The 12,859-nt window shown below is 25.1% G+C and overlaps 2 protein-coding genes and 1 long non-coding RNA gene across 3 annotated transcripts in view; 1 reads left to right on the top strand and 2 right to left on the bottom strand.

Moving 5' to 3' along the window:
• The window catches only part of LOC148582048 (uncharacterized), a 115,216-nt gene that overhangs the window by 32,985 nt on the left and 69,372 nt on the right, over positions 1 to 12,859 (bottom strand). The gene's annotated exons all lie outside the window — the stretch shown is intronic.
• LOC107621246 (aquaporin SIP1-2) lies at positions 1,393 to 4,971 on the bottom strand. The gene is made up of 3 exons (XM_016323279.3): positions 4,657 to 4,971; positions 2,393 to 2,665; positions 1,393 to 1,542 (listed from the first exon to the last, which is right to left on the bottom strand). Exons 1-3 carry the CDS (start codon positions 4,969 to 4,971, stop codon positions 1,393 to 1,395), a joined length of 738 nt encoding a protein of 245 aa, XP_016178765.2.
• Positions 6,398 to 12,358, top strand: LOC107621245 (uncharacterized). Its single transcript, XM_088501620.1, has 15 exons — positions 6,398 to 6,497; positions 7,197 to 7,291; positions 7,365 to 7,478; positions 7,767 to 7,871; positions 7,989 to 8,060; positions 8,578 to 8,690; positions 9,450 to 9,581; positions 9,682 to 9,750; positions 9,996 to 10,083; positions 10,176 to 10,247; positions 10,458 to 10,558; positions 10,667 to 10,784; positions 11,461 to 11,520; positions 11,675 to 11,785; positions 12,230 to 12,358. Exons 1-15 carry the CDS (start codon positions 6,398 to 6,400, stop codon positions 12,356 to 12,358), a joined length of 1,479 nt encoding a protein of 492 aa, XP_088357746.1.

Below are 12,859 nucleotides of genomic sequence, written 5' to 3' on the forward strand. Positions count from 1 at the left end.
TTAATTGAAAGTTGATTTAATTTGACTTGCAATAGGAGATAATAGCCGAATGATTAATATTGTTTTTGGTTTTAATAGTTAGAGCACTTGGAGGAGAGGAGGATTAAGAATCTTGTAAAGAAACACTTATAATTCATTCGATATTTCATTTATCTTTGAAATGAGAAAGTTATTGAAAAAGAGATCAGTGACAATAAAGATGATGAACCAAAGAAAAAAAAAAAGAAGATGATGTTGAGAAAGTTGATAAAAGAAAAAAAAATGACTCCAAGAAGATGAAGATCAATGAGGTTTTTCATGCAACACATAAACAAAAGATGAATAGGAGAAGAAAAGACAAAGAACAGAAAAAAGAGATGATAAAAATTGGGGACTAAGAAAGGTAAGAATTTTGTAATTTAAGATGGATTAATTTGGGTATTAAGATAACAAAATTAGAGTCGAATTTGATCACATTAATATACAGGTGGAATGTCAAACTGGCACTTAACAGTACATATCAATTCTGTTAAGACAAAAATTTATTTAAAAACGAACCAAAATTAACGTTTCTCAATTTAAAAAACGTAGTTGGTCATTTACAAAAATAAGAAATTTAATTGATACATAATTTAAATATCAGAGACCAAATTAGACATTTACTTTTAAATATAATTCAAAATACTTTTTTAACTAATAATTAACAAGTAAAATAATTAAATATATTTTTCCTAATATATCTAATCCTACAAACATAGAATTAATTCGTTATGAATCTAAATATATCATGTGATGACCAACTTATATTTTAATAAATTAATTAAATCTAAAATAAATTAATAATTAAACCTATTAATAATATTATAATAACCATTTTTATAAAATATCAACACGTATTTTTATATATAATGATTGATTTATAGTCTAAATTTTGATAAATAATTGATTATTTTATTATACTCTATTTAATTTTAATTAATTTTTTTATTTTATCAATTCAGTTATCCATCTAACTTTTAGAAACTTAAACTAACCTAAGTTTACATATCATTGCAATATTCGTAGGGGCTATACATGTTTACTAATTAATCACTTTCTATATATTTTGTCAGTCCATGCAACATATGAGTCTTATACTTCTCGTTTGAATTGTTTTATGCATATAATAATTTATTTGAATAAAATTTAATATCATGACGAATTAATATTTGTCTTGTCGAACTAAAAATATATACCATGAAAAACCATTTGAATTAATTTATAAACTTAAGTTTATTCATTAAAAAAAGATAAATATATTTTCAATAAATGAGGAAAAACTAATTATGAGCATAATATACACATAATTAAACAAATTTAAAATTACACTAGCATGGCATAGGAGTACATAAGAGTGAAATCTACTGTAATAGTTCAAGCTTTCTTGTGTTTTACTACTCTTGGTGGAAAGACAATACGAAATAACCAAGAAGCCAATATTGCACCAATGAAAGGGGCAATCCAATAAACATAAAATTGCTCCCATGTATTGTGTGAATTCTCTAAGTATGCCCAACCAAAGGCCTGAAAAGTCAACATTCAAAAATCAGTGAGGTTTGCTATAATAAAAATTAGAATTCACTTAAAAAATAAATTCTTTTTTTTATTTTATTTAAAATTTCTAATTTTTATATTTATTTTATTTATAAACCATACTAAAAATTTTTTGTTTCCAAATTAATTCTCAAAATAATTATATTTAATGTTTGAAATGTTAAAAATATTTTTATTTAATTTATATGTGACTGTTTAATGAATATGTTTTAATTTTATCAATAATAAAATTGTAAAAGAAGAAAATTCAACTCATTTAAAAGTTATTTTGAATAAAAAAAACTGAATTCAGTTTTACTAATATATTAATATTATCTTAAATTGTTAAATTTAAGTTTTAAATAAAAATAAATTCTTTTTTTACGTTAAATTTTTTAAAAAATATTCGGTATAAAAAATTAAGTCACATTAGTTATTATATATATATTATTATATACTGATCATATTATGCATATATAAAAAATAAGTCACTAAATTAGTTATTAATATAAAATATATATTAAAATATATATTATTTAATTTATTATTAATATATATTTAGTGAAAATTCAGTTACAGTCGACTTCATATAAAGTTGATAACTGAGAGTCGTTAAATGATTTGACTGATTTGACTAAATTTTCATCTAACAGCTCTCAACTATCAACTTCACGTGAAGTCGACTGCACCTGAGTTTTTACCTATATATTTTATACAAAAATGATTAAGCATGATTGTTTTCTTAGACAACTATATGCATGATAAATGTAATGAGTGAAATGAAAATTTATTTTAAAATAGTTTTGTTAGCATGAAATAGTGAAAGAAATGATATACTGACAATGGCAGGATTCAAGGCTGGGCCGGTGTAAACAGAACCGAGATGGACAACAATGACAACTGCCATGGCGATTAACCAAGTCTTCATGATTGAACTACGAGGGCCTTTCAGTGAGATTACAAGTACCACAAAGGTAATCAGAAATGTCAAAACCCCTTCAACAATTGCTCCAGTTTGTGAGTCAACTTTCAAAGTAGGCCCACCAATCATGTGCCTGTATTTTAATGGCATTACTTCCATGATTGCCACTGCACCACCAACTGCACCCAGTGCCTATGTATGCAAACACATTTTATTCATATGTCATGCATAATTAATGTCTCTTTCTAAGACTATTCCTAACTAACAGCAATGAAAATACTAGTGTTTATTAGCTCCGGATTTAAACTCCGTTTAAGGATCTGCGGTTAATTATTTACTGCATGCACAAGGTGAAATTCAAACTCCATCATTTATTTAAACGAAAATGAATTGATTATTTAACTAATCCAAATTAGTTAGTGTTTATTATCAACTCTTAACATAGACTTTTACAAGATTGTTTGTTTAAAATAAAACCATATTTTTCCAGAGTACATAATACAGATGATACATTTTGATAATACTAATAAATTTAGGTCCCAATCTTTTAATTATTATTCTTTGTCAACTGAGATAATAATTAAAGAATTTGTTACTCATGTCCGTACAAAATAGTCTAATAAAAAACATTAACCAATTTATGTTGATATAATGATTAGTTCATACTAATATTTTTACTCGTAATACTATTACAAGAATATAAATCTTTTAAAATTATATAAGTTCTGGTATTATAAATTATGACACAAAAAATTTATAACATTAAACAACTTTTATAAAATGGTCGTAAGGGGAAAAAGTCCCTGTCGGCTAAAAAGACCAGAGTCTTAAACAAAATTAAATAATAAATTTTTTAGTTATTATTTTCAAATGAAAGAGTTTAATTTTTTCACTTAATTTTAACATTCGTTATCTAAAATTTAAAAGAATTTAACATGTATATTTTTTTATTTGATTAGGTATTAAATTTATTGCACAAATAGAAATAATTAATTTTTATGTTTGTTATTTAAAAGTAATATTTTTTTATATATATAAAAATATAATTAGATATTAACATAAAAAATTTATATTGATAGTTATAAAATTAACTCATTTTTTTAAAAACAATTGAATCTTGATTCTAACTTTTAATCACAACATTAATAATTTTTTTAAATTATATGTAATAAATATTTAAAAAAAAGAAGTGAAAATATATATTAAAAAGATAAGCAGTACAAATTTAAAATTAAATAAAAAATATGTATATAATAATATTTTTTATTTAAATTATATTATGTTGTTAATTTTATTTTTTGTAGAACATAAAGGTAGAGAAAAATAGAGAAGGAGAGAAAAGAGAGGGAAAGATAAAGAAGAAGAATGAGAGTGAGGGTTTATTAATTTTGGAAGCTAAGAAAATTTTTTATTTTAATTAGAATGAAAATATCTGGTGACATATTTTGATTTGTCAAATTACTAATATAAAATATGAATTATAAATTATATATAGAATGAGAATGATAGAGAGAAATAGAAAAAAAGAGAGAGGTAGATAAGAAAATATAAGAAGGATGTTTACTAATTTTAGAGGAAAATAGTTTTTCTAAATCTTAATAAGAGAGTGTTATGTGAGACATTTTAATTATTAAATTATTTTTTTTTACCAAAGATAGGAGACTCGACCCCGCAACCTCTTAATTAAGTATAGGGAGACTATGCCATTTGAGCTATAACTTATTAGCAATTATTAAATTAGTTAGTAATATACAAATATAGGAAAAGTATAGAGTACCAATATATTATCTACCAACTTATTTCCAACAATAATTAATCATTATATTTTAAACACATATATAAAAAGACACATCTAGAAAATATATCTATAAAGACATTTCTATTAAACACAGCTATAAAAAGATATTTTTATTAGACACATCTACAAAGACACAAAGACACTTCCATTAAGAACAGTTATAAATAAGAGTTGGCAAAAGTTGGCAGAAATGTTGTTGGTAATGTAGCTGAATTGATATATAATATATAATATAGTTATACTTCAATTTTAGTATTTTAATTTTAATTTTACTTTAATTTAAATACAATTAGAGAATATTATATTGTATATTTTGATTGTTAAATTGATAATTAGTCATTAATAATGATATATAAGACAAAGTTTCATAATGAAGTAATGTTACCTGAGCTGGAAAACGAAGAGCCATGGAGAAAAGGGAGTCAGAGCCAGAACCAGCAGCATAGAAGGAAGCATTACCAGTGGGGTTGAAACTGGCACCTCCAAAGGCATTGCAAATAGTATTGAATATAGAGAAAAATGTGAAGAACACTAAAGTTGTTACCATCATAGCAGGGTAATCAACACCACCATGTGATAGGTGATGAAGATCAACCATTTTTGTTATATAACTTGTCATCATCCCAAACGTCGCTGATATGAATACCCACATACATGTCACCGTTGCATCTGCAATCGCTACCTTTATTGCATTCACCATCTTTTCTTTTTTTTTTTTTTTTAATCTTTTCAGATTATTCTCCTTTTTGCATCAATTCAGAGTTTGAAACAATTTTTGTTTTGTTTTGGATGATATTGTGTGTGATTGGGTTACCAAAAATTGTGCCGAAATAAGCTCTTTGATTTGGATGTTGTTATTTAGAGTCAAAGGCTTTTTATGTAAATTATTAGAAAGCACCAATGTTTTAAGTGACTTGATTGTTTGTTTGTTTCTATGAAACACGAACATATTGTGGATGTCTATTGTATAGAACTGTGTTTTAATAAAAAATAATTTTTTTACGGATACGTTTAGACATACTAAATATCATCACGTATTAATGTGTTTAATCTTATTCTTAACATGTATTTATGAAATAAATTTAGAAATATTATATATTATTATTTATTAAAATAAAAAATAATTTAAATATTTTATATAATTAAAATAAGATATTAAAAATAATTAAAAATTAATTTATATTTTAATATCAATAAAATATCAAAATATCATTACAATTTATCTAAATGATGTTTTATATTTTACATATATTAATGTTTTCGTATCTTATAAAATTTTAAAACTTACGTGTCGATGTATCCCGTGTCTGAGCATTATAGGTTTGTTTATTTTTCACTATTAATTACTTGCTTTATTTTTCATTTTACTTATTATTATAGACCAAGAGAATGAAATAATCTTCTATTAGTTAATAACTAATATATAATTAATTTAGGTTGGTCCAGTGATAATTTATTTGTCTATTTAATTAAATATTGAAAGTTTGAATTTTATTTTGTGCATGCAGTAATTCAATAATTAACGATAAATTTTTAAATGTAACTTAGATTTATGACAGATCAATTCTTAATTTGTCGAAGTAAAAAATATGGTCAGACAAAAAATTAAGATTAGTAAAAGATAACAAATTATTTATTCCATAGAATTTTATCAAACATAGTGGATAATAGGAAATTATTTCACATTCCCATGCTACTTAGAATGACACGTTGGCAAACCATAATCGTTGACCAATAAGAAAATATATTTGTTTTTGTTGAAAAAAAGGGGAATAATAATTTTGAATAGTTCAAACTATATATTTTATGTAATGTACGTGTACCTACTAGAATTTTTGTTAGCGCACATCTCTTGCAAAGAATAAATAATGGCCATGTATGAGAATTCCTCTTCCGTAGAAATCGAACTCAAATTTTATAGACAAGAATAATAATGTAAAGAGAAACATTATTTTCTTTCTAGCATTTCTTGTATTTTTGTTATCTGATGATTGTTACTTGAAGCATGCATGAATTTGCCTATGAATCTTAGCATATTCCATGATATTGTGTAACCAAGACTATGATTTGATATAATAAGCAATCTCTTAGTTGAATTCCAATTTAATTTGCAAATACATGCATGCATGGCTCACCAAAGGAACAATGAAGTCATAAGATTAGAGCGTGAATCTGTCATTCCTATTCTTAAACCAAGACTTATATTGACATTGGCCAATCTTATTAGTAAGTTTTCTTTTCATTTCTACTTCTTGCTTTTGCTTTTGGTAATAACAAAAAGAGGAAGTATAGAGAGCCAATGGAGTATTTGTACAATGTGTATAATAGGGGTTTAGAGATGTTCGATTCAGTAGAATATCAGATGTTTATTATTTCTGTACCTGGATGGTTATTCTGGATAGTATGGATGTATTGCGTTTGAGAAATTAGTAGTATTTTATCTGGATGTTCATTTTTTAACTCATATTGGACCAAATAAATAGCCCATTGTACACATTGTACAAATACTCCATTGGCTCCTTAGCGGAATTCATAACAAAAATTTTGAATCGAATCGAACCGATCACCAAACAAATTCGATTCAGATAAAAAACCGGTTAGTAATGAACGGATAAAAAAATTAGTTAATTGGTTGAACTAATTTTATACTAGTTAATCGATTTAAAATAATAGAATAGAAAAAAATTATTTTTATCTAAAGAAATATATTATTTTATTATATTCAATTCAATTCCGGTTGAGTTTCGATTGAATCTTTAAATTTTTTAACCGATTCAATTACCAGACACTATTCTTAGAATCTTTCTAATTTATTAGCAACTTTTTTGTTAAAACTAATTTTTGTATCAACTTGAGTTCTTAAAACATTCCAAAATAGTGTTAAGTGGTAGTTTGAGTTGCTAACATAGTTGACACAATGAGTAGAACATGGTTCGGACCGAGCTGAATTTCTGAAGCTGTGTAAGAGAATAGAGTATACAATTCGAGCATGGTATCATCTGCAGTTTGAGGATATGATGGTACTCATTCTTTTTTAATTTTACCTTACCAAAAACATTATGGAAACTAATTCATTTCTTTTTGGGCTCACAGCAACTCTATGCTCTTTTTGATCCTGTATATGGGGCTTCCAAATTAGAGCAACAAAAATTATCCAATGAAGAAATTGATCAACTTGAACAGAATTTTTTGAAATTCCTCTTTCAGGTATTTTAATTTAATATAATAAAATAATATATTTATGTATAAAATATATAAATTTTGTAAAAAGATTAATTTTTTGTGATTTATTATTTTAAATCGGTTAATTATTAAAAAACGCACCAATTTAATTAGTTAATCAATTTTTGACTGATTTACTATCAAGCGATTTTTATTTTAAACCAAACTGATTTAGACATTTAGTAATCGAATAAGACCGAACCAATCAATTCGATTTAGTTCTGAGAATCATGATATAAACAAGATAGAAATATTTGTGAATGATTAATACAGGTTATGGAAAAGAGCAACTTCAAGATTGCGACTGATGAAGAGATTGATGTAGCTCTTTCAGGCCAATATCTTTTAAATCTTCCCATTACCGTTGATGAATCTAAGGTTTGCAATTATTCTTATATATATATATATATATTTTTTTAAGTCATAATATTATACAATATTTGATATGCTTGATTGTTTAAGTAGCAAATAACATTTTTTTTTTATTGAATGTAGCTTGATAAGAAACTTTTGAGAAAATATTTCGAAAGACATCCTCGTGACAACCTTCCAGATTTTTCTGATAAGGTATAATTTAAATCTAATAGTAGTATATATTAGTTATAAAGTAGTTTCATTATGTTATTCGTTTATGCAAGATGTTATTATTTTTGTTGTAAAATATACTGAACTGAATTATGTCTCGTTATTATGTTCAGTTTAAAATAAACATAGACACTAAAAGGTGAATTTAGAATTTAAAAAATTAAATAAGAATATTTTTTAAAAGAATATTATCAAAATTTTAGTTTTTGTTCTTAAAAATTTCACTCCCATTTCTATTTTCTAAAAATACTGAATAAATTAAAATTTTGTATTTTAAAATTAAAAATTCAGTTTCAGTATCTGATTACTAAATACAATATTTAAATTTCAATCTCTTAATTTCAGTATCTGAAAACAAACTATACCTAAGTTTTTTTTGGATATATATATTAAATTAAAAGATCTACAATAGCAATCAAAATTATTGTCCTTTTTTTTTCTTTTTCAAGTTTCTGAGTTATTTATAAAAATGAATAACTAACACTTGGTACTATTTTAGTATGTTATCTTTAGACGTGGAATTGGAATCGATCGCACAATTGATTTCTTTATAATGGAGAAAGTGGATATGCTCATTGCTAGATTTTGGGCCTATTTATTGAGAAAAACCAGGCAAGGAATTATTCCACCATCAGTTTATTTATTAATTAATTAGACCAAACATGATCCATTTAGCAAAGTCTTGATTACTATTAAGTTTAAGGCTTCTGCTACGTTACCAACAGCATTTCTGCTCATTTCTGTCAATTCTTATTTATTATTATATTTAATGGAAGTGTCTTGTAGATGTGTCTAATAAAAATATATTTTTTATGGCTATGTTTAATAGAAGTGTCTTTATAGATATATTTTTTGGATGTGTCTCTTTATATATGTGTTTACAATATAATAATTAAGAGTCCCGCTAGGAAGACAATGACTTATTTGTACAATGTATACAATGAACATCCCCATACTATCTAGAATAACCATCCGAGTACTAGGGATAATAAACATCTTCCCAAAAACTTAAACTGATTTTTGTATTCACCAAGGATCGAACTCTTGACCTTTTGGATCTAGAACTCTAATACAATGTCATGATACTACTCATCTCAAAAGCTTCAACTGATGGGAAAAGGTAACACTAATGGTTATATCTCTAATACTCTCTAAACTTCCATAAAAAATATTCTATTGGCTCCTCATACTTTTCCAATCATATAAACATAATTAACTTTTCTCATAAAAAAAATTCTTTAAAGAAAAAAAAAATTCATCTCATCTTCATATGTGAAGTTAATATTTAAAAATTCATCTGATCTTCATGTATGGGTATTTATTATGTTGATAAAGTTTTGTGACATATATATGGTGAATGCATGCATGCAGGTTGGAAAAGATTTTCTTAAAAAGGTTTAAAAGACATCATAAGAATGCTCAAAAGAATAATGACGACACAGACACAGAAGATTATCAAGAAGACGCATATGAACGAATACGCCTTGAAAATATGCCTTTGAGGTATTACTAAGAAATGTAATCCATTTCAACATCCCAAAATGCCCAATTTTATGCTTAATATTTTGATTGTCTTGTCTAAATTATTTGCTACAATTTACAGTTTTGGCAATTTGTTAAACAAGACCAAAATCCAAGAACCTACATTCGAAAGAATAATTGTTATCTACAGGTATTACTACCATATGTCTCTAGTCTCAATTGTGCTAATATTTTATGAGAAACTATTCTATCTTTAAATAAAAAGAATGATCATTAAAAACTAAAACCTTTTTGTTAATATACATAGAAATAATCAAGATTAGCCCAAAAAAATATATATCGTTTAGTATATAATAACTATTGTTTAGTATATACCAATCTTCAATTAATTGTAATATATTGAAGTGTAATTAGAAACAATAATTGTTTATTTAGGCAAGCAAGTTCAAAGTCGAAAATAGACCGAGGAATATTTGTAAAGCATTTCAGAAGCATTCCAATGGCTGATTTGGAATTAGTTCTTGTGAGTTACCTTATTATAATATATATGAAGCTTTAATTTCTGAAAGTATTATTTCAATTGTATCGTTACCTAAAAACTTTTGTGCTTGATAGCCAGAAAAAAAGAATCCAGGTTTGACACCAATGGATTGGGTCAAGTTTATTGTTTCTGCTGTTCTTGGCCTGGTTAGTATTATCATTAGATTATTTGTGATTAAAAAATATTATGTATATATATGCATATTGATCACCTATTTTTCAATTAAATACTTTGCCACTAGAATAATTAAGTAAAATAATCAAACTTGAAATTTTTTAGTAGTATAATAAAAAGTTATGAGATGTTAAATATGTATTTATATTCCGAATAATAATTAGTGACAGATTTTTTTTTAGGTTACTGTAGTTAGTACACTTGAAACGAGCACAACTGATTGGAAAGTCATTGGAGTTGTTCTCTCCACATTAATTGGTTATTGTGCTAAGACATATTTCACGTAAGTATTTTAATTAAATTTTATTAAATAATTTAGTAAAATATATCAAATCATAAAACAATTCTGACGGTTTAGTTAACGTTGCTATTTATATTTTACTTGAAATAGGTTCCAACAAAATTTGGTTGTGTACCAAAATTTGATTACAAAGTCAATGTATGACAAACAACTTGATAGTGGAAAGGCTACACTTCTCCATTTATGTGACGACGTAATTCAACAAGAAGTGAGTGAAAAAAATATACAGAGTAAAGCGATAAATAAATTTTTGAGAAAAGGATAAATTAATTTCTAATTTTTTGGTTTGTAGATGTTTAAGTTTTTGAATATTTGAAAATACAGTTAAATTTTGTATCTTTTCAAAATTTGGACACATCGATCCCTAGATCTAATTTGTTTCATTTTAAAAACTCTCCTACGTGTGTATCTTTATCGACCAAATTAGTTTAATGGAAGCCACGTTTGATTTTTTCGCTGAGTCTAACAGACCTAAATGAACAGAAGGATCGATTTGTCAAGATTTTAAGAAGGTTATTTGTTTAAATGTATTTTCAAATTCTCAGGGATTTAAATATTCACGAACTAAAATGTTAATTATCTATTTGTCCTTTTGTCTAAATCTTTAAAGATTTAAATTTTAGACCGACTAAAAAAAATATATCAATAAAGTTCTCTAGAATAACAAATGTGGATAAGTTAGTTCAAATTAAAACTTTCTACCATAATTATATAAAGCTAATTTAAAGATAGTGTGTCCACATCTGTTGTTCTAAAGGATTTTATTGATTTTTTTTTCTTCTTTAAGAGTTTATTTATCACTTTACTCAAATATATATCATGAGATGTTTTATTAATTGTTACATGTATCTTAAAAGATGCAAATCTTAAATGTTTATTTGCAGGTTAAGGAGGTAATAATTTCATTCTTTATTCTTATGGAACAAGGAAAAGCTTCAAGAGAGGTATTTAATATTTATACAACAATATTAATTGAGGAATTTTGTGTGTTTCATTTCCCTTATTTATTGCAAACTTTAATTTGTGTTTTTATAATATTTAAAAACAAAGAGGGTGTTGCTAATGCTACTTATAAATTTGTATGGCAAATTGATTCAGTGTCTTGATAATTGGTGTGAGGAATTGATTCGGGAAGAGTTTGGGGAAACTTGTAACTTTGATGTGGATGATGCAATTCAAAAATTAGAAAAGCTAGGAATTGTTACCCAGGTCAGATTTAATTTCCTCTATATTAAGCTAATGTTACTAAAATTAAAGTAATATTTTTTTAATATTTAAAAATACTTTTAATTTAAAAAAAATTATTTTTAATAATTTAGCAACCATAATAATCACCACTTTAAACTCCATCTTATATTAACTTAGTCACTTCAAAAATTTTATAATACTTTAGAAACCAATAACTTGATTTTGAAACTATATATAAAATAATATTTTTTATTTAACAATTTTTAATTTAAAAATAAAAAAATTATAAAAATTAAAAATATAATTTTAATAACATTTTTAAGTATTACTTAAATTGTTTAGCTGCTATGGCCATAGGTATACTCTACCTTTTTTTTGGTGAGTTATTTTTTTTAACTCTATATAGATATAATTACCTTTGTTGATTTGAGTTTTTTTTTTTTTTTTTTTTTTTTTGAAATATAGGACGTGATTGGTAGGTATATATGTGTTGGGCTGAAACGAGCAAATGAAATCATTGGAACCACCACCGAGGAACTTGTCCTTAAGGCAAAACAAGGAACCATTAATCCTAACTCTAACTCTAATTCTTGATGATGCTGTTTTCAACTATTTTTCAAACTTATGCGATATGTCAATATGTATGTAAATTCTACATGAATATAATTTTATCATACTATGCCACTAACATGAATGTGTGCAAACATTTCGAATACTCAAGTTTAGTTGCATAGTTATATGAGATACATCGTTGTTTGAGAGGAAATTATTGTTTGTTAAATTATGTATGTGTTAACAATTCTGCTAAGTGAACAAAATTTGAGATACGGATAACGTAAATAATGGGTTGCATTTTAGGTTCATTGACCATTTAAATTAAGAATTATATTTAATTAATTCAAAATTTGATTTTTAAAATTAAAATTAACTTTTTTTAACATAATTAATTCAAAAACATTGTTCCAATTTTTTTTCAATTGTTTTTCTTAGCTACCAATTTTTTTTCTCTTGCAAATCACACATTTATAATAAGAGTGATAAACGAGCTAAATCCTACCTCCTTAATTACATGATCTAAGAATACAAATTTGCTTC

Source organism: Arachis ipaensis, chromosome B10 (assembly GCF_059453495.1).
Source record: "Arachis ipaensis isolate K30076 ecotype BB chromosome B10, ASM5945349v1, whole genome shotgun sequence".
NCBI classification, from domain to species: domain Eukaryota; kingdom Viridiplantae; phylum Streptophyta; class Magnoliopsida; order Fabales; family Fabaceae; genus Arachis; species Arachis ipaensis.